Source organism: Chrysoperla carnea, chromosome 3 (assembly GCF_905475395.1).
Source record: "Chrysoperla carnea chromosome 3, inChrCarn1.1, whole genome shotgun sequence".
NCBI lineage: Eukaryota > Metazoa > Arthropoda > Insecta > Neuroptera > Chrysopidae > Chrysoperla > Chrysoperla carnea.
This window is the reverse complement of record NC_058339.1, coordinates 6965522-6986601: the sequence shown is the minus strand read 5'-3', so window position 1 is coordinate 6986601 and position 21080 is coordinate 6965522. Positions and strand designations below refer to the sequence as shown.

General features: G+C 30.3%; 3 protein-coding genes across 3 annotated transcripts in view; all 3 read right to left on the bottom strand.

The window, feature by feature from the left end:
- The window catches only part of LOC123294571 (inositol-trisphosphate 3-kinase homolog), a 134980-nt gene extending 132643 nt beyond the window's left edge, over positions 1-2337 (bottom strand). The window contains exon 1 of the mRNA XM_044875643.1: positions 2191-2337. Within this exon, the coding sequence (XP_044731578.1) occupies positions 2191-2262 (72 nt within the window). The 5' untranslated portion in view covers positions 2263-2337. The remainder of the gene's footprint in view (positions 1-2190) is intronic.
- Positions 2338-6252: 3915 nt separating this feature from the next.
- LOC123294574 (rotatin-like) lies at positions 6253-9313 on the bottom strand. Its single transcript, XM_044875651.1, has 5 exons — positions 8907-9313; positions 8583-8787; positions 8224-8435; positions 7888-8158; positions 6253-7426 (listed from the first exon to the last, which is right to left on the bottom strand). Exons 1-5 carry the CDS (start codon positions 9270-9272, stop codon positions 7176-7178), a joined length of 1305 nt encoding a protein of 434 aa, XP_044731586.1. The 5' UTR covers positions 9273-9313; the 3' UTR covers positions 6253-7175.
- Positions 9292-21071, bottom strand: LOC123295076 (rotatin-like). The gene is made up of 23 exons (XM_044876291.1): positions 21039-21071; positions 19508-19788; positions 18456-18870; positions 17780-18064; positions 17545-17711; positions 16561-16780; positions 16227-16485; positions 15639-15847; positions 15317-15526; positions 14887-15102; positions 14450-14759; positions 13625-13828; positions 13272-13557; positions 12603-12796; positions 12140-12439; positions 11799-12052; positions 11322-11675; positions 10914-11067; positions 10565-10823; positions 10115-10311; positions 9792-9995; positions 9375-9592; positions 9292-9333 (listed from the first exon to the last, which is right to left on the bottom strand). Exons 1-23 carry the CDS (start codon positions 21069-21071, stop codon positions 9292-9294), a joined length of 5271 nt encoding a protein of 1756 aa, XP_044732226.1.
- Between the last annotated feature and the right edge of the window lie 9 nt (positions 21072-21080).

Genomic DNA, 21080 nt, shown 5'->3' with positions numbered 1-21080 from the left:
TGAAGGATGATGTGATTAGTATCTGCACAGACAGTCAAGCAGCACTCAAAGCGCTATCAAACTGTGCAGTGTCATCGCGACTCGTCAAGGAGACTAGAAACAGTCTAAACAACCTGGCGAGGCACAATAAAGTCAATATTACCTAGATCCCCGGACACTCTGGTTGGAACGGTAATGAGAGAGCAGACAAGCTGGCCAAACTGGGAACCACCATGGCTCCCACTCAAGAAAAGCTTGCGGGGATGCCATACCAAGAAGGTCTTAACAGATTAGCAAAAGCCTTTTGGGTGAAGGAAACTCGCTTGGTAACAGAGCCGAGGAGATCTTGAAACTAAACAGAGCTGATATTAGAGTCATCGTAGAGTTACTCACTGGGCATGATAACCTGAACAAATTCCAACATCAGATTGGAAAAAGACAATCTCCCGCGTGTGACAGATGCGGAGAAAATACAGAAGAAACATCGATCCACTTTCTCTGTTACTGCCCGGCTCTCATACAGCAACGGAAGGAAATGGTTTGGTTTTGCCATAGTCGAACCAGAAGAAATTAGTTTCAGTACATCAGTTGGTTATAATAGACACTGAAAAGCGTAGCGGGTATAGAGTACAAGGGTCTATTTGGCTAGGTTCTCTGAACCATTGCTTCGAAGCGCGATGCTCGAGCATGGCCCGCTAACCTCCATATCATAACATACCATACCATTAGAATGGACTCATGGAGACGAAAAATACACCTCGACTTGTCACCAAAAGAGTATTATTCATTAGGCATAATAGGTACGTGCCTACCGGCGCGAGGTTACGAAAGGCTGCGCGCGTGGAAATTTTTAAACAAACATAAAATTAATTGTGTAGCCAAATGTATGACAGTCTAACTCATATAATGACAGTCTAACTCATATAATTAGAACTCGCCAATATTAGATACAAAAATCGCTTCCTGTGAAACTTTTTCTAATCCACTCTAAAATTATCTTTGGATCATTTAGAACAAAAGCTCTATATATGTATATGACTAGGAAAATGGCTTGCTGTGAAACTTTTTTAAACCGCCTCCAAAATGTTCTTCGGATCATTCTGATCAAAAGCTCACATGGCCACAAATTTTTTTAACGGATATAGTTTTCGAGCTTACCACAAGAACGTGGAAGTGATGTTTGTCTGTACTTGTCTTCGAATATCGTGTTCCTTTAATTCGGATTCAAAAAACTGATGTTAGCTACTTTGAAAGAATGTCGAGGGTCGAGCTAGAAGCCTCGATATCTCTATTTCTCATTCTCGCAATAAGTTTTGCCCGGTGAAGCAATTATAGTGAGAAAAACCAAAAACAAAACTTTGTCTAGCATTTACTTAGTCTAGAAAGTTAACATCTTTGTCTTATACATTAGTCTTGATCATTAGGTTTGATCTTGTTTACATGTAAGATCAAAATCAAAGTGCAAGACCAATTGAACAAGACAGTTAGTATGTCAGATAAAGATATATAGATATATGTCAAATTAGTCTTATTTTCGTTTTGGTGAAAACTTCTATAGATCGGGTCGTTTGCTGGTCGAAATTCTACTATAATTTAGTTAAGTTTAAACATTATTGTAATTGTTATATCGATATCAATTGAGAAGTTCATGAACACTTGAGTGAAATCTAGAATTTAAAGAGAAAATGGCGATGCCAAAAAAACCCTAATCCTCCTAGTGGTTTACCAAGATTGATATTATTTTAAAATCATTTTATTATCATGGAACAAACAATTTACTAGAAAAATGGCGGTAAATTTCAAATCTACAACGGTGATAGTATTTACGCAATCACTTTTTACACAACCGATAATTAAACATTGATGTTACACGTGTTTTTTGAATTGGTTATGATTCCAAAATCAAAAATTAAACAATTACTAATAACTCATAAATATAAATAAAATCGTATTTAGTTTAAAATGAAAAATACCAAATTTGTTCGTATTTCGCATTACAATTATTTATATTTAAAAAAATACAAAACTGAATCACTTATCTACGATAAAATTGTTTATATTAAATACATTTATTATCATTAAAATTAAAAAATTACAGAAATATTTCAATGAATATGAAATTTGATTACAAAAAAAGACATATTATTTTTGCATGTGCACAATAAACACATAACATATAAAAAAATAAATCTAACCTTATTATTTATTTACCTGTTTTTTAAATAAATTGAACGACGTGTACGATTGCGGTGGAAAAATTGTTGTAGACGATGTTGGTGCCATAATAATCACATCAGATACAACTGGATACAACTATTGTTTAAAATTTATCACACACACATAATAATTTATAAATATAAATAATAAAAAGAATTTAAATAACAATTGTATAGTCTTTTACTTGTCAAATAAATACCCCAAGTTTTATAGTACTTTCATACACAACTTAACTTGCAAACTATTACAACTGAATAATCAACAGAGCATACTCTCTTTCACAGATTGCATTCAAAATTATTGGCTATTAATTTAAGATTTAATAAAAAAAATTCAATTAAATTAAATAGTATTATTTCTTTTTAATTTAAATTAAATTTTACAAGAATTACAAATTGGTTAAACTATCCAAAATCAATACGTAATGATTATGGTTGTATTATTTTATAAACACTAAATTTTTTTTGTAATTTGTAAAAACAGATTATGATATGAACACATGTTTAATTTTAAAAACTGACATTTATTATATACAAAAATTTTACAAAAAAAAATTTAAGATATGAAATTTTGTAGCTTAAATATAGCTGTTTACACGTTCACGTGCAAATATTTAATGATTATACAGGAAGTAAATATCGGAACAAAAAATAACATTTAAATGTAAAAATATTTAAATTAACCCCTCCTCAGCGAGCTTCATTCTTTCCGGATTTAATTCGGAGATTTTGGTTTTTAGATACAAGTCAAAGGCTTTTCTTTTAAGAAAAAATATAATATTAAAAGAAAGTTAATATTTTATCTTGATTCTCATTTTTAACCGACTTCAAACAAAAACGGAGGAGGTTATCAATTCGACTGTATTTTTTTTTTTATGTTTGTTACCTCAGAACTTTCGACTGGGTGAACCGATTTTGATGATTCTTTATCTATTTGAAAGCTAGTGCTTCCCGTGTGGTCCCATTTCATTTTGATTTAGCTCTGATAACGACATCCATGAGAAAATCATAAAAGTCTTAAATTTACATTAAGTATGCACGACAAGAGGATGAATAACTCAATATCACGCCAACCGATTTCGATGATTCTTTTTTAGTGATAAATTAGTTAGTGTACTTCAGGTTCACTAAAAATCACAAAATAAAAAAAACTTTTAACAAAAAGAAAACCGACTTCAAAAGAAAAACTTTTCCAAATCAAATTAAAATGCACTAAAAAGTAAAAAAATTACAATAATATAATATAGTTAAAATTATTGTTATTTTTGGAGTCGGTGTCAGCCAAGGAAACAACTCTGACAGAACAGTTTGCTACATTAGCTTGGCTAACACCGACTCCAAAATTAACAATAATTTTAACTACATTAAATTATCGTTATTATTTTACTTTTTAATGCATTTTAATCTGTTTTGGAAAAGTTTTTCTTTTGAAGTCGGTTTTCTTTTTGTTAAAAGTTTTTTTATTTATTTTGTTATTTTTATCTTGATTCTCATTTTTCATATTTTGAAACAACGGTGGTTTCATTGTATATGGCAAAGAATGCAAATTTGCAAAAATGAGATTATAAACAAAAATATAAAAGGAAAATCTAATAATAAATTATTAAACAATAAATTATTGAAATTATTTAAATGTTAGCATGTAAGCTGATAGTTTAAATTAATTATAATAATAATAATGATAAAATACAGTTTAACAATTATCTTATCTACAATTAGATTATAATTCAATTATAATTACTAGGTATTAGTTAAGATAGGGGAGAGCACCCAAATACCGGATGGTTGCCTAATATCGGAAGATCGTATATCTCAATAAATTTATCAATGACATCTGTTGTCCAATTTACGTATTAAAAGTTAAGATTAGTGGATTACACAAAAATTTATTCAAATACGATTAAATCTGGTCAAAATATCCAAAAAATGGACTTTTTTAACTTTATGACGCCAGAAAAATCCCAAAATTTTTTTTGGTTTGTTCTTTTCTGTAGTACATATATTTTTTGGTAATATTCTGTAAAAATTGGGATTTTAGATCATCATCTGGTACGTATTTTATTTTAAGCAAAAAAAGTATCCGATATTTGGGTGCACTCCCCTATATCTTTGCTTTACATTGTTATTGTTTTGCGAACAAGTAGGTATTGTATAGTGAATGTTCACGTCATAATTTGTTGAGAAGGTTGAGGAGGCTTACACCTTATCATGAGATTGAAAAAAATGGTATTCAAATTAGTTATGGTGTCAAATTGACGCCAGTCAATATTCCATCAATATTAGAAAATTTAATTATTATAAATAAAATAATAAAATAATAACAGACTAACTTAGCTCAAGGTGTTGAAAAAGCGAAAAAAAAAATTGTTTTGGAATTTGATAAAACTCGATGGATGGGGTAATTTTGATCCAAAAATTATAAAAATCAGGTTAATTTAATAATTGGATACACAGTTTCTAAGATATCGCAACATTTGGATCGATTTTAGTCCATATCTCAAAACCTATTCGACCAGTCAACAAATTCACCCGATTTTTGTACTTTTTGGGTCAAAATTACCTTGTATACTGAGTTTTATCGAAATTGGAGATAACACAAATTTTTCGATTTTTTGCAATTTTTTTAAGTGGTACCCCTTTGTAAAAATCGAGAAAATCGGAAAAAAAATTTTTGTTTTGGAATTTGATGAAACTCGGTGGATAGGGTAATTTTGGTCCAAAAAGTATAAAAATCAGGTTAATTTAATGATTGGATGCAGAATTTATGAGATATCGCAATATTTGGATCGATTTTAGTCCGTATCTCATAAACTATTCGACCAGTCAACAAATGCACCCGATTTTTGTACTCTTTGGGTCAAAATTACCTTGTATACTGAGTTTTATCGAAATTGGAGATACAAAAATTTTTCGATTTTTTGCAATTTTTTTAAGGGGTACCCCTTTGTAAAAATCGAGAAAATCGGAAAAAAAATTTTTGTTTTGGAATTTGATGAAACTCGGTGGATAGGGTAATTTTGGTCCAAAAAGTATAAAAATCAGGTTAATTTAATGATTAGATACCGAGTTTCTGAGATATCACATTTTGAACGATTTTAGGCCGTATCTCAAAAACTATTCGACCACTCAACAAATGCACCCGATTTTTGTACTTTTCGGGTCAAAATTACCTTATATACTGATCAAAATTAACCTAGCTTTAATAGGTTTCCAGAATGTGGAGTTCTGGCCCCGGAATTAGGCACATAAGTGCTATCTGTCGAAAAATTGACATCACAGCTGAAATGGATGACCCAAAATTAGTGGGTTTCAAAAAAAATTCCAATAAGATCGAATCAAATTTGCCTGTTTTATCAAAAAATCGAATTTTCTCACTTTATGACGTCATCAGAATCCAAAAAACTTAATTTTGCTCTATCACATCCAAATTTTATCCAATTTTGAAAAACCAGGCTTTATGATACTATTCATTGATGAATCTTACCGTTCGAGAGGAAATGATCGACCAAATTTGTTACTAGCTCATGTACTATAATATGTATCTTCAATTTGTTGTTTGTATTCTTTAATTTTTTTAGGCAACTATTATTACTTATTTGTTATCACATGGTATAACAAACACATAGATAAAAATATCCTAAAATTCTAAAAAACAGAAGATTCTAAAAAGAATTGTTTGGCTAGATCAATTTCTGGGAGGAAGTAATAACTTATAATCAATAAATATTTATTTTAATACAAGCATTTTTGTTTCTTTTGTGAGAAATATTTATCCTTCATTTGGATCCCCCAACTAATTTTGATACAGGGCTTCTACAAGGCGAGCTACGCCACTGCCAATAACCCAAATTTATAGCACTTTGTATTCAGCGAGATCTAAGGAGAGTTTTGTCAAAACTCTTTAATCTTACCCCCTTAAGAATAATTAATTGACAAAATCGTAGGATTAAAATAAACACGCATAGTAAGTTGAAATGTACTTTTATTTGGTTGTTTTCTAAAAACTACTACTATTAACAATACAATACAATTACAGTTGAAGATGGAATAACCCTGTTTAAACTTCAAACAATTAATTAAACAATCATTCTTTACTTAAATAATGGTCCAAGAAGCGCTCGCAAATGACTCATAATCATTACCTATATTTAACAACATTTTTCATCCTTTGATGAACAATTTTTTCGTTGTGTTAATTTTGCAACAAAAACTTTCTTCCCCCTCTCTTGGGGTCATATGGAATCAAGGCAATAAATAATCATAACGCCTTATTCTTTTCAAACATGAGGGAATACCATTATTTCTGATGATTTTAATCAAGATAACGGATAACCTGGAAGTTTTGCGATCACCTCTTGGTCCATAAATAATTTTCGAAATTGTACACGATTTAAAAAAAGCATTATATAATATTATTAACTAACATCGAGAAGTTCATTTATACATTCGAGTTCATTATAGTGGTATTAATAAATTTGTATAAAACAATGAATATTTTTATCAAAACATTGTATAAAACACACGAAGATCATAGAAAAAAAAATCAAAACTTTTAGCCAAAGAGATGTAATTCATAAATCACAGAAAAGTTTAAGTTTTATCTTTAGATATGATCACATTTTAACTTATAATAATTTTACAATTCATTTAACTATAATTTTTCAATATACACCAATAAACGTTAATTAAAACACCTAAATACCTTTTGCATCCAAGGTCGAATTTTTGAAAAAAGCTTCCTTCCTCAAGCATATAAAAACGCATCCTAAATATGGCTTGTTATGGCGGGTTGAAGCAACCGAGAAATACTTCATCAAGTTAAAAGTGGGATTTTCGATACGAGTGCTAAAGTGTTAACGTCACAAAGGAGCCTTATTTTCGGAATGTAAAATGAAGTGTAAGTCATGATGTATAAATAATATAAATAAAACTAATAACAACATAAATAGTTAAAGTTAAATTAACAAAATTACAAATATGTCATCTACCTTCTCGTAACATTTCAATAATATATTGTAAATTGTTGAGTTGCTCTTTAGGCACTAAACTTGATTCACCTAATTTCCATTGTTTGAGCACTTCTTGTAAACGACATTCTAATCCCGATGTTTTTAATATTAATTTAGCTTTTTGATTGTTAGCAGCTAATGACCATATTATTGTAATACATGTGCATTTTTCTTCAATTGATCCATTTGATAATTTTGAATTTAGAATTTGTAGAAATTCACCTAAAAATTTATTCCAATCAGTACCAACAACATTAATTTTTATATCATGTATATACAGTGTGTACCCGGATAGAGGTAACTATACTTTGAAGTTTTGCTTATTCTAAAAAGTATGTAGGAATATTTAAAACTTTTTAATAATGTACAGGGTAGTCAAACATTTGGTATCACTATTTTTATTTTTGGTAAACTACCCTTCTTTTTTATAAGTTGACGGAATGTTACAAGTATAGTTACCTCTATCCGGGGACACACTGTATTTGCAATATTTATTAAGGTATACTAAGTTTAGTCCCAAGTTTGTAACGCTTTAAAATATTGATATGCAACGAAAAACATTTTGGTATAAGTGGTCATAAAATCACCTAATTAGTCCCCTTTTGACTGTCTGTCTGCCCGTCTGACAATACGATAACTCAAAAACAAAAAGAGATATTAATATTCCAAAAAAAATTCCTTACCTGATGATAAAAGTCTTGTCCGATTCGCCTGATAAAAAGTTATATTTCGTAAAATAGCCAATGCTGTCATTTTATTTACTTCATGTGGGCTACTCGTTAAGGCCATTATCAATTCTAATGTGTCTGATGATTTTGCAACAGACACTTGTCCTTCTGGATGAAATGTTAATGTTTCTAGGAATTCTAACCATAGTAATTCAATTGATTCCCATGGTTTTTGTTGTTTTGTAATTGCTGGATGTAGACGATTTAAATGTTGGAAAAAGTTACTCTAAAACAAAATTAAAATATAGAAAATCTTTGGAAAGGAAATGAAAGGAAATATGTTGTACTAACTTTTGATATCAACACTCTACATTCGTATGCTTGACAGCAATTTTGTAACAGATGAAATGAATACGTTAATATTTTTAAATCATGTGATCGACTAACCAGATCCATTTCTTTACCAATTAAATGTAAAATACAATGTAATAATGACATTGTAGTCGGTGTTTTTCTTGGTCCAACTCCAGCTACCGGAGATGTTAATGTAATTGATTGAGATGCTAAAAAAAATCATATTTTTTAATGAAAATGCCAACAAACAAAAATTATTGATAATAATAATAATGAGGTTTAACCTCCGTTCCTCTATTTTTACCTCTGATTAATAATTCTTTAGACTTTTAAATAATAATAGACAATTGAATTACCTATTTGACATTCTGTAGTAAAAGTACAAAGCATTCGAAGGACTTCTATTAAGAGATTTTGTTGAAAATTAATCCAATTCCATAACTTATGAATTAAATCAGCTAAACCTAATGATACTGCTTGTAATTTAACTCGTTCATTTCCCAGCATAAAATTAGTTAACAATTTAAATATACATGATATGTCATTTAAAATTGGGCAAACCTATCAACGAAAAACAAATTTTATTATTCATATACAAACAACAGTCATGTACAAAGTATTAAATAAATCCTCTCAGGTCCGGGAGTTCTAATAGAATAAGTAATAAAGTAAAAACATACCCGTTTTTTATCAGATGCTCGTCGTATCGACTCAACTGATTCTAAACTTAATTTAACATGTAATTCTTGTAGTTGTGTAATAATTTGTTCTAAAAATCCGTCATTTAAAGCAAACTTTTTTGCTTTAGTTGATACACACAATAAACTGGTTAACGCACTAATAATAGCACTTTTACGTTTCGATAATACAATTGGTTTCTCTGTACTTTTAACACTGTGCAAATCATACAAATGTATTAATATTTGACATAATTCAGTACCAACAATCTGTGTACCATCATCAAATTTATTTGATTCTCTATCACTTTCCTTCGATTTGTTTTTTGTATTCCTTTTAAATCCATTTAAAGTATTTTTATCCAGCATTGATTTAATATTTTCGACATTATTGTTTGTGTTTGAATCGTAATTTGGTTTTAATACTGATCTTTTACGAAATGAATCTTTTACATCTGTTAATTTTACTACTTCATTTTCTAGTTCATTCGAAGAACGTATATTTTCTATATTTGATGATGATAAACATGAATCCGTTGAATATGTTATTCGAACTGTATCGAAAATTACTTGTAAAGAAGGTGATGATTCTTTTATGTTAATTGCATCGTAATCTTTTAAATTATCAAATTGTGGTGCCTCTAAACGTAGTAACGATGTTAATAACGATATAGATGCATGTTGTAATTCTGTAATCATATAAATAAATAAAATATAATGCTCCGCAAAAAAAAACCGGCGCATTTCTAAAAATTGAATTGTGACTACTGAATTCGGGGCTTCTTAAGACCGAGTTATTCGCCAAGAAATTGAAATAGACACTTTTCACTATAAATTACCGTATCTAATCAAATAATGATCTTTATAAAGATAAATAGAAATTCAAACCTGGAGAATTTCCACTAATTGATTCACATAAAGCTTCCATAAAGTTAATGTAACCAACTTCGTTTAAAGCAATTATAATAGCATTACATCCTTTATCTCGATAACAAGTGTTTCCATCGTCAGACACCAGCAATGCAGTTAAAAAATTATAAACACGACTCCATAAACGATTTCTTAAATATAATAAATGATTCGAGGTTGAATCTACAACAAAAAAAAAAAAAAAAAATTAAAAGCATACAAGACAAGTTAAATTTACGAAATTAAAAAACCCCTCGACATATTCGGTTTTTTCCTTGGAGTTTTGTAGTAAATAAACTTACAATATAACGTAGGATTTAATGTTGATATTAATGTATATAAACAATTCCGTAAATGTAAGACTGTTGAATGACTCTCGCAACTGTTTGTCACAGCTTTTGTTAGAAGTGTACAAATTGCTGCACACATTTCTAACACATCCATATACAAGACCAACGAACGACTGTCTTTCACATTGAAATTCACCAACGTCAAGCATCTACAACAATCAATGCATTACTATTACTGGCTGATAGAAAAATCATCAAGATAATATCCAAAGAGCTGCAATGTCTATACAGCTCTATGGTATTATCTCCATCTAAAAACTTTATTTTTAGATTTAATAAAAACAATTCTTTGCCAAATTCATCTATAAATTAAATTCAAATTTCCTAACTCTCCGCAATTTAACTGTTGGAAATCGTTTATAGAAAGTTTAATTAAATAAATTTTATATAGTTTTTACTGACTTGAAAAAGCTGCGTATCAACATATTTCTATTAAGTTCATTAACGACTGCATCAGGATCCAAATTTAATAAATTCACAATAAACCATGATAATGATTTAACCAAACTTGGTGTTACAATAAAACAAGTACCATCTACAGATTCCACAGTTTTCGATGAACTTGATTCAGAATCTACATCACCGCCATGTACAACAGATCTCAATTTTTGTGTGTAAACTAGCATGTAATCTTTACTCCGTCTTGATGATTCAGACATGCCTAAAAATTAATTATTAATTAAAATTTAAGCTTCTAGATCAGAATACCCCACCTTAAGTATTTTATGTTAAGAAAAATTAATTAATATACCTGTTTCAGTTTGCATTTTCCATTGAGAAAGTTCACTAACAGGCGATTTCTTAATTTCCACATCAAAATTTAAACATGATAATATGGAATCCAATTCGGTGTAAAAATTATATTTTTCCAATAATGCCAAAAGTGATTCTACCGTTCCACTCGTCTAAAATTGATTATTATAACTAGATAAACAATATTATAAAGGGGCGTTCTAAAACCAAGTAGTTCCACGTAGTTTGCCACACTTTGCGGACCTTATAATTTATGAATGGCCCTAAATTAAAATATTTTTTAAACTCAATGATCTTTTAAAATTATTTTGTCATGGAGCTCTGAAGCTCTTTTTGAAGGGAAATATGTATGTGCGTAAGATCTTTGAATCTGAAACAAAATAAATTGTATGTAAAGAATAATTACCTCTACACTACTATCTGGACCGTAACATAATGTTAAAGCTGAACAATTTGTTCCATTAATTGGAGTGCTATGACTAGTTAAATTCGTAAGTAAATTGACAGCCTGTTCACGAACAGCACTAGCTTCATTATGATCGAGTAAAATCGTTAAAGCGCCACCCCAAACGCCTCCTGAACAAGACATACGTAATCCCAATATAACTTCAGTAGCACCTCTCTGTGATGATGCTAGACCGGCTAGCAATTGTAAAGTGGCCGCACGTAGTATAACATCTCTACTTGTCCATAGAGTACCAAGCCATTGCAACGAACCATTTATATCACCAGTTTCGCATAACCAAAATTTTTCCCAACCCTAAATCAAATGCATTAAAAATTTTTATACATGTTAATTATTGGGATACTAAAACCATCGTCAGTATAAAAGCAATAGCTCCATTTCCTTCGGCAATTTACTAAAACTAATTTATTTACTTACTCTTTCGGTTAAATTTTGCATTTCACATAACAAATGATTCATTGTTAATATAGAATTTCTAGTAATACTCAATCCCATAAAGGACGTAGCTGCAGCCGGACCTTTCCCACAATGAAATGCACCCACCAATTCAGTCAAGCATCCTATTAATGAACCTCGTAATTCTTGAGTATTTAAATGACTTTGTACGTTTTCACTCCAACCTAAAGTTGCTGTTATTTGCACCAGACAGCTTAGAAGCCAATCTAAAAAGGCTAAACAAACAATTTATTTATATTTTTGACTTGTGTTTCCGTTCAAGATACGTTTTTAAGTAAATTTTGGTAATAAAAGAATCTTACCTAAATTATAAAAATGTTCAGTGTCGTTAAAATGTAAATTTTCTGTTATCGATTGTACAATATGTGCCCAAGTACCAGAACATCTTTTTTTGCCCTTTTGTTTTTTATCGATTCTAATATCTCTGAGCATACCAATATCTAGATATCTTTGTTCAATTGTAGCACATTCCGTAATTAGCATCAATAATTCCTTATTTAAATTTTTATTCAAATTATTTGTTTCTTCGCCACCATGATGAAGTAGTTTAGGAAGACAATGATTTGGATCCTTTAAAATTGATGTAATCCAACAAGATTTTTCTGGAAAATATTTATACAATTGAGTAAGTTTATTTTTCGTCATTAACCCACACAATAAGCTTGAAAATGAGAGGTAAATCATGGAATTTGATAAAGGAATAAGGAAGATATCATCATATGACAGACAAACAGGCTAGAGAAATAATATATAAGTTATATTTACCATTAGATTTCTTAAAAATTTTCATATGCGTTCTCAAAAAGTTTAATATCACAATAAGTAATTCGATATCTTCTACACTAGACGGCGGAGAAGCTAAAAATCTACCAAGTGAAAATTCCCATGGTAAATTTAAAATATTCCCTCCATTATCAATATTTTCAAAAGAACTTGATAATTTTCGTAAAGACATGAAACTAGAAAAAATTCATCCAGATTAATCAGATGTTGTCAGTGAAAAAATATAAATTTAAACTGAATCGATAATATAAATTTTTAATCGATACAAATCTTTATAACGCTTGGTACTGGCTTTGAGCATCAAATTAGGGTTACACCTGGCTGAAAAAAAATTGAATTTTGTTCAGCGTTAAATTGTAAAAATGAGCGACAAGAAAGTTTAGTTGATAAAAGTTGACATCTCGAGATATACATACTTACCAAAAGTAATTTCCTACCCCCCAAAAATAATTACTGTACAGTCAAATTCAATCCAGAGACTAAAAAGCAAAACTATATTTAGCTTTTTACGATATGGCGCTGCTAACTTTTTTACCAGACGGCATCACAGTTTAAATTGCCAACATGATCTAATTTGACACTCAAACTCAGAGTCAAGCGTCAGCATGAAAATACACTTTTAGTTTACGAAAACAATAATGAACAACTTACGCAGTTAATCCATAAATGGACTCCATGACAGCTTGATGAGACGAAGCATTCTGAATATCATACAAATACATTTGACAACAATAATATGTAGAAGAATATTTTAAAGATGCTAAATCAAATTTTGTTAAACGTAAGTTGCCATTAAATTCAGCTAATTGCTCTGGCGTCAATGAATTTGCATTTGGTACTTGTTCTAAATTTAATAGTTCTTGTAAACCACCATACCAAGCGATATTCCAATGTATTCGTAAAGTAGCTGCTGAACTTTCTTCATTTAACAGAATATCTATCCAAAAAAAAATATACCACGTTAATTATTTACTCAACCAAATGAATCGACCTTATCGTAATACCTGCTAAACTGGATCGAGCATGTTGACTAATTCGCCAATGTGTTTTGCATGTTATTGGTAACGATAATGAATTGGCAATCATATGAACAATAGAAATTTGTTTATCATGTCCAGTTGTTAAAATAAAATCACTAAATAATAATAAACAAAGCAATACTGCTGCATCTGACCGAAAATTTTCATCACCAGAAAATAAAAATAGTGCTAGAAAAATAAGTAAGAAACATCGTCACTAGTAACGCTTACGGTATTTGTAGAAAAGGTGTTATAGACTAGGAGATGGTAGATGATTTATTAAACATTTTAATAAAAACTATTACAATAATCCTAGCCAAAATGCTATATAGTAAATCGAATTTTTGGGGGAAATGCTACCCTTTGGGATACCCTAAAATCTTTTGATTTTGATTGTAAAGATTTAATGCCTAAATACAACTTCTAATGGCACTTTTTACACTAGGACATTGAAGGGCAAAGATAAAGAGAAATATCTCTGTAAATAAAAAGTGTTCACGAAAAGTAGAAAATTGGTGGCGCTGCTGTAGCAAAAGTGTAAATTTTAAAAGAATGTAATAAGAGTAAGATAAAGATCCAAACAAGTTGTTAGAGAAAGATAGAGAAGTTCACAACAAACACAAAGTAATAAGAGTAAAATAAAGATCTAAACAAGTTGTTAGAGAAAGATAGAGAAGTTCACTTCAAACACCTTTTGATATACAAGCGCCCTTCTGGTCAATGTCTGATTCAGAACTGTCCTCCTTACCTCTACCCTCCCCTCCAAAAACTAGGATTAATAAAAATAACAATATTGAATAGAAAGCATACCTCTGGTAATCAATAAATATAATTCTTTCTTAAGTGATAGTTCTTGTCTTAATGTGGATTTATAGAAACATAAATTTTTCAAAATTCGTATAACAGGAATTACATTATCCGGATAATTTTCAAATTCTTTTTCAATCAATGAATTTTTAAAGATAGTGATCAATAAACTGACACCACCCTCTGTTACAAACGTATCTTGTAATACTGGATCTTCTAACATTGCTGATAATTGTGTGATAGCTGATTTTCTTATCGTTGGTTCAATACCATTTGATGATAACAATTCTAATACTTGTAACATACTTGACAGCTGTAACAAAATTAAAGGATAATAGGGAATATTCATGAAATTTAAATTTGGTTCAAATATTTTTCTTCCGTAACTTTAATGACTGGGCATTTCAATTAAACCATTATTTTTTAATGTTTTTGTTTACCTGATAAAATTGTTTTGGCTCCTCCAAATTTTTTAAATTTATGGGATTATCAAAAATACATATTGTACTCAATAATGGCTCTCGTAATGTTTTCAATGCTGGTAATTTTTCATCTGAATTTTCTTCTGATGTTAAAATCCAAGTTAATCGTGATAATGCTTCACCTCTAACCAAATGATTTTTGGAAAATAACATCCTTAAATTGCCTTTAATTACCTACAATACAAAATATACATTATTTTATTGTTTTAAAAACGAAGAGAGCAGTAGCGTGCAGCGTCCGTCAGGTTATTGTCAGTTTCAAACAATAGATGCTTTATCTGTTTTACGTACTATGTAGTATAATATATATATTGTAACTCAAAAAAGACAAAAATGTATGAAAATCAATTTTTAACGAGTAAACTCCGAAAAACATAATTTGGTGTACCTCAATTGATGGTAATTGAATGGATTCTGCAATGTCAGGATCTACCATTTTTAAAATTGATCGTCCCAACGCAGTTGATTTATTTGCATAACATTGTAATAATGGAAATGCTGGTATAATAGCCATTAGAATTGTATTCCAAATTTCGGGTGTAACAAAAAATTTCGCTTTTAAAATATAATGAATAATTTCTTCAGCATATCGTTGTATCTAAAAAAAACAATTTTCTTAAGGTTATTAATTTAAAAAAACAATAAGAATAACAATTTTTCCATTTTAATTCTTATTAATTAAGAAAATTATAGTTATTATTCAAAATTACTTGTGCATTTTCCGAATTAAGTCCATGACAAATGATTTCAATAAATATTCCAGAGCTCCATAAAAACAATAAACATTCACCAGGTCGTCCTGGACCAGATTTTGTTACATGATCGATTCCAAGTATATTTGTTACATATAAATGACATGCGTTATATATCGCCAATTTTACATCTGAATCATTGTGTCCCAACAAAGATACGATTAATTCTAAAAAAAAAATATTATGCAGGAACAGGACTTATAAATTTTTTATGTATAATAATGGCTAAATTATTTATACAATTTTAGTGGAGATGAAGAACAAATGATATCTTATCTTCTCTGTCACTATCCAACTCTTCCCTTGAGAAAATGAACCTATTTGAGCCAACCTTTATTTGAAGATGTCTCCGACCTTAAGTCTGTTGACATCAAAGCATTCCTGCTATTTTTGAATAGCCCCAAATGGTTCATGTACTAGTTGCCGGGGATGGGTCAACTCTTTTTCGGTATCACCTATCATTGCAGGCCCAAGACCGAGGATCTTACAATCTACTTACGATCATTTCGAAACTATTTGATACTGGTAATGAAGTTTTAAAAATACCTTCAACTGAATTTTTTAATTTTTCAGATTCCTTCCATTTCGGATATTTGTTGACGAGAATCTCACAAAAGTTTTTAACTAACGACATATTTTTATGATATTCCAAACTTGGTATTACACTCAACATTAACAAAACGACATCTTCATCATTACTAGAAATTCCATGACGTATAAATTTGACTGCTACATCCATCGAATTACAAACCATATTTATATCTTTATAACGATTTAAAAATGTTCCATGTCCGTCTGAGCTATCCTACCAATTTATTAACACAAACAAAAAATTAAAAGTTAAGACTTATTATGAATTAAAAAGTAAAATTGATCTTACAGTTAAAAGTAAAAATAGATCTTCGTGAATATTTGGATATAATTTCAAAAAAGCAGCATCGACCAAACAGTTTGCAATGGAATTTTTTAAACTAGTTGGTAATATGGAGTATGACCTCGGTTTTGGTACAATTTTTATTAGCAGCATTCTAGTTAAACATAACAGTTGTAAATGAGAGGCTCTAATATTTGGATTTATGTCTGTTGCAAGTGATAATAATCTAGAAAAAGAAAATCAAATTACGTAATCGGAAATAAAAATATTCTATATTATTTCTTACATAATAGGTGAGAAAAGATCTAAAAGTACAGGGTGCACCATATTTTATGTCGGGTTTTCAACCGATTGAATTGATTAGACATGAATCGCTTCACACCGAAACACCGCAGCGAAATTGTGACGTTGTACATTGAACATGGTCTTTTGGATTTGTTAACTTAATGTGCATATCTTCTGATAACACCATTCGTGGCTTGTTGTCAAATTTTTTTGAGCACGGGGCAATGGGAGATCGTTAATATGCCGTTAATCAACGACCAAGGCGTTTCTAAGAACTGGTTAAAGCGGTCAAAGAAAGCGTTACCGAAATCCAAAAGTGTTGTATCGTTGACAAACAACCCACCGAGTGGTTGACACTGAACTTGATTTTTTTAACAAATTACGATGACCAAAGAGGCCTACTTCACACTCTCTTGGGGAAAATTGCTACATTTGAGGACTGAGAATTCACACAAGTTCCATAAAACGCCATTGCATGCCCAAAAAGTGACTGGACCAAACGTAGGAAAAAGGACACATTTTGATTTTACTAATAGAGGCAGCCACTTGATTGATTTTGTAGTCAAAAACTAGTCCAAAAAATTGTAAAAAACCAAACTGAATAAAAACAACTACACAAATCAGTTGTTTTTCTTCAAAGTTATTCATGGCGCACCCTATATATTATTGAAATAATTAAGGCAATAAGCAGTGATTTTAACGTACCTAAAATGTTCTAATACATCTGCCATTTTATTGAAGAGTAACATTATTTGATTTGTCACTTCTTGAATGATTTGATCACTTTGATAATTCCATATTTCCGGTTTGATACAAACATGTGTTAATTTAATAAGAGTTGCAATTAATTTTATTAATCCATTCATATTTTCCTAAAGTTTCGTTCAAAAAATAATTTATTATAAAAAATTTAGTCAAAATAATTTTTAAAAAGTCGTACCTTATTACTAATGTTTGCTGAAAGATTTTTAACCGCTGTGGGTTTAGCTCCGATTCGCACAAAAGCATAGTACAATGTTTGAATACAAAAATGTGGCAATGTTAATTGTTGAATTTGTAATAAAACCGAATCTTCGTTGTCCGATTCTAAATCATCGGTTGCTTCACTGGTAGCTTGTGAATAATAATCCTTTTGATCATTATTGTCTGTTTTACATGGAGTAGTTCTACAACTCGATAAACCATTTAATGAATTTCTTAAACCGCTTTGTTCTTCAATACATTTCTGAAATAAATTGTATGCAAAATTTAGTCATAGCTTTGTTTTGAACTTTTTTCTATTTTCCACGATTTTGAATTATCAAACGTCTACACTATTCCGTTCGAGTTGTCAAGTTGGTCAATGTTTTGTTTACATATTTGCAATGTCGAGTTGACTCATAAACATTAATCATTAATTATTCATTCATTGTAAGGAACTATTTTTCACACAAGGATTGTTCACACAAACGTATTCACGTTTTTTACACCATTTGAATCAGGAAGCGGGAACAAGCTAAAATGGCGTCGACTGGGTACGTGCGTGAGCTGAACCAAAACTCTTGCACCATCGAGCATACCTTGTCTAGTTCTACCATGGTTTTTTTTAAACAATTGAATAATAAAAATAAACTTACCTCCTGTTTATAATTAAAAGTACTAGGATCAGAATAATATTTAACACGGATATGTAATAATTCAGATAATTTTTGTAAAGCTGCTATCACCACATCAGCTACTTTTGTTGATTGTGTGCTATTCAATAAACTATGAAATATTTTAACGATCGATGGCCGTTGTAAAAATATCTCAGCTGGAAAGTCTTGTAATAGTACATCAGTAAAAAATTTACATGAATGTAATAACATAACAGTGTCCGTTGCATTTTCTAATGAATGTTCGATTGATGAGAGTACATGACGATCTGGTGCAACTAAAGGTTGCCATCCAAGTAATGAATGAGGTATACATATATCAAAGATTTTGGAATTGGTATCAAAACGTGATGTTGATATGTTTGAAGACGTTGATTGTGATTGTTTGGAGGATACTCTGTTAAATAAACAAACATCAATTTGTAAATACAATCTTTACTTTCTCTATATTTTAAGGGGCGTTGACATATGGTCGGAATACAATCGTAGGCGTTCCGAAGACCTTATATCACTTCAAATGGCCTATTACAGAACGCTGGCTAGGCACGTAGAACGACTTGGCCTACCAGTCCACCACGACTATCATAGGAGCTGGACATCTCATCTTCTCTGTCACGCCATAAGGCAGCTTCTCGGCTTCTTGCCATGAGGAGATAAACTCAGTAGAGCCAGCTTTTCTTTGACGACGTCTCCGACCTTTTGTTCGTTTGATCGTTGTTGCCAAAGCACTCCTGCTGTTCATAAACAGATCCAAATGGAGCATGTAGTAGTGGCCGGGGATGAATCAACTCTTTTTCGATATCACAACGGACCCTTTGTGCTAAGTGTGTCCCACCCCAGGACAGTCTAATCTAACCTTGGGACGTTTAATCAAATGGAACTAATTTCGATGTTGAAACGAGTACGAGGAGCAACTAATTCAGAAAATTATATCAATATTAAGAGTTTTTTAAGTTCTACTCTAAGCCATTGAGAGAAAAGGAACTATTTTGTAAATAAAAATATGATTTGTTGAACTTGTAATAATCACTTACCCATGTTGAAGTTCAATATCCATATTTGGTTCATGTATATAAATATCAAATGGAGTTCCTGTAGTTTGTATATCAACAGATCTTTGTGTATCTGCGTTATTTTCACATAAATTTAAAGGCGGTACTAAATTCGAAGGTTCCTCAATATGAGATTCAACATATAATATTATCTTATTTAATAATGGATAATATCCACTTGATAAACATGATTTGACTTGTTGTAAATCTGATATTATTACTTCTGGACTAAGAAGTTTTATTAAAGAAATTCCAGTTTCAGACTAAAACAAATTTATTTATTGTAAAATGATTGTATTGATTTAGGAGTACAATCTTTTATTTTAATAATACAAATGTTATCTCAAAATTTACATATGGTGACGTATTAGGGGCCTTAGATATTAGACTATTGATTAGGTATTAAAAGCAGGGCAATAAGGAACTAAGACGTTCACAGGTTTTTATTGTAGGAATCGCTCAATCGTTCCCTATTAAATTTTTATTTCTATTGTTTTTATACCATGTATATATGTAATATGTAAGGTATATTAAGTTTATTCCCAAGTTTGTAACGCTTAAAAATATTGATGCTACGAAAAAAAAATTGATATAGGTGTTCACAGAATCACCTAATTAGTCCATTTCCGGTTGTCTGTCCGTCTGTCTGTCAACACGATAACTCAAAAAAGAAAAGAGATATCAAGCTGAATAGCGTGCTCTTGACGTAAAAAGTGAGGTCAAGTTCGTAAATGAGCAACATAGGTCAATTGGGTCTTGTAAACCGTTAGAGATAGAACAAAAGTTTAAATGTAAAAAATGTTCCTTATAGAAAAATAAACAACTTTTGTTTGAAACATTTTCTTGTAAACATCACCGTTTACCCACAAGGGCGCTAATTAGGTGCAAAATTTATAGTATGTATTAATATGGGAATATAAGTTATGTGTGTGTGGCTATTTAAGAGTAGATATATATCTTTCTTTATTTACGTGTCATCAACACTTATGTACATGATATATAAACAATTAACTCAGTCAGTTGTTTGTTTTCACTTGTTTTAAATCCATTTCTCTACATAATATTGTATGCAAAGCAAAATACTTCCAGATAATATGAAATAAAAGTGCGTAATATTCATTAAATTTGTTTAAAAAAAATCTGTCCTTACGTGTCCCTATAATTTTCGGCGCAGAGCCCCTAAAAAATGTTTAATTCGGTCCTGATGATCTGAGCTGGGGATCCTTTTTTCCTATTACTCTAATAGCAATTTCTCCCAAGCATGGGCATCACCAGAGAGGGAGGGGAGCTTTTTTGTTTGATAACTCACTAAAGTACTTAGTTAAAGTTTAGCTAGTGTTTAGAATGATCGAATTAAAGTTGTCATAAATTCTAAATATTAATAAACAACACCGTAATTATAATTTAAAAAACTATACCGTAAATATTTTATAAATTAATTGTAATACTGTTTCTTGTTCCGAACAACGTTCAAATGAAAACCATTCAAATAATTTAATTAATAATTCTTTACTAGCCGTAAGATCACAATTGTATAAATATCCATATTCGAATT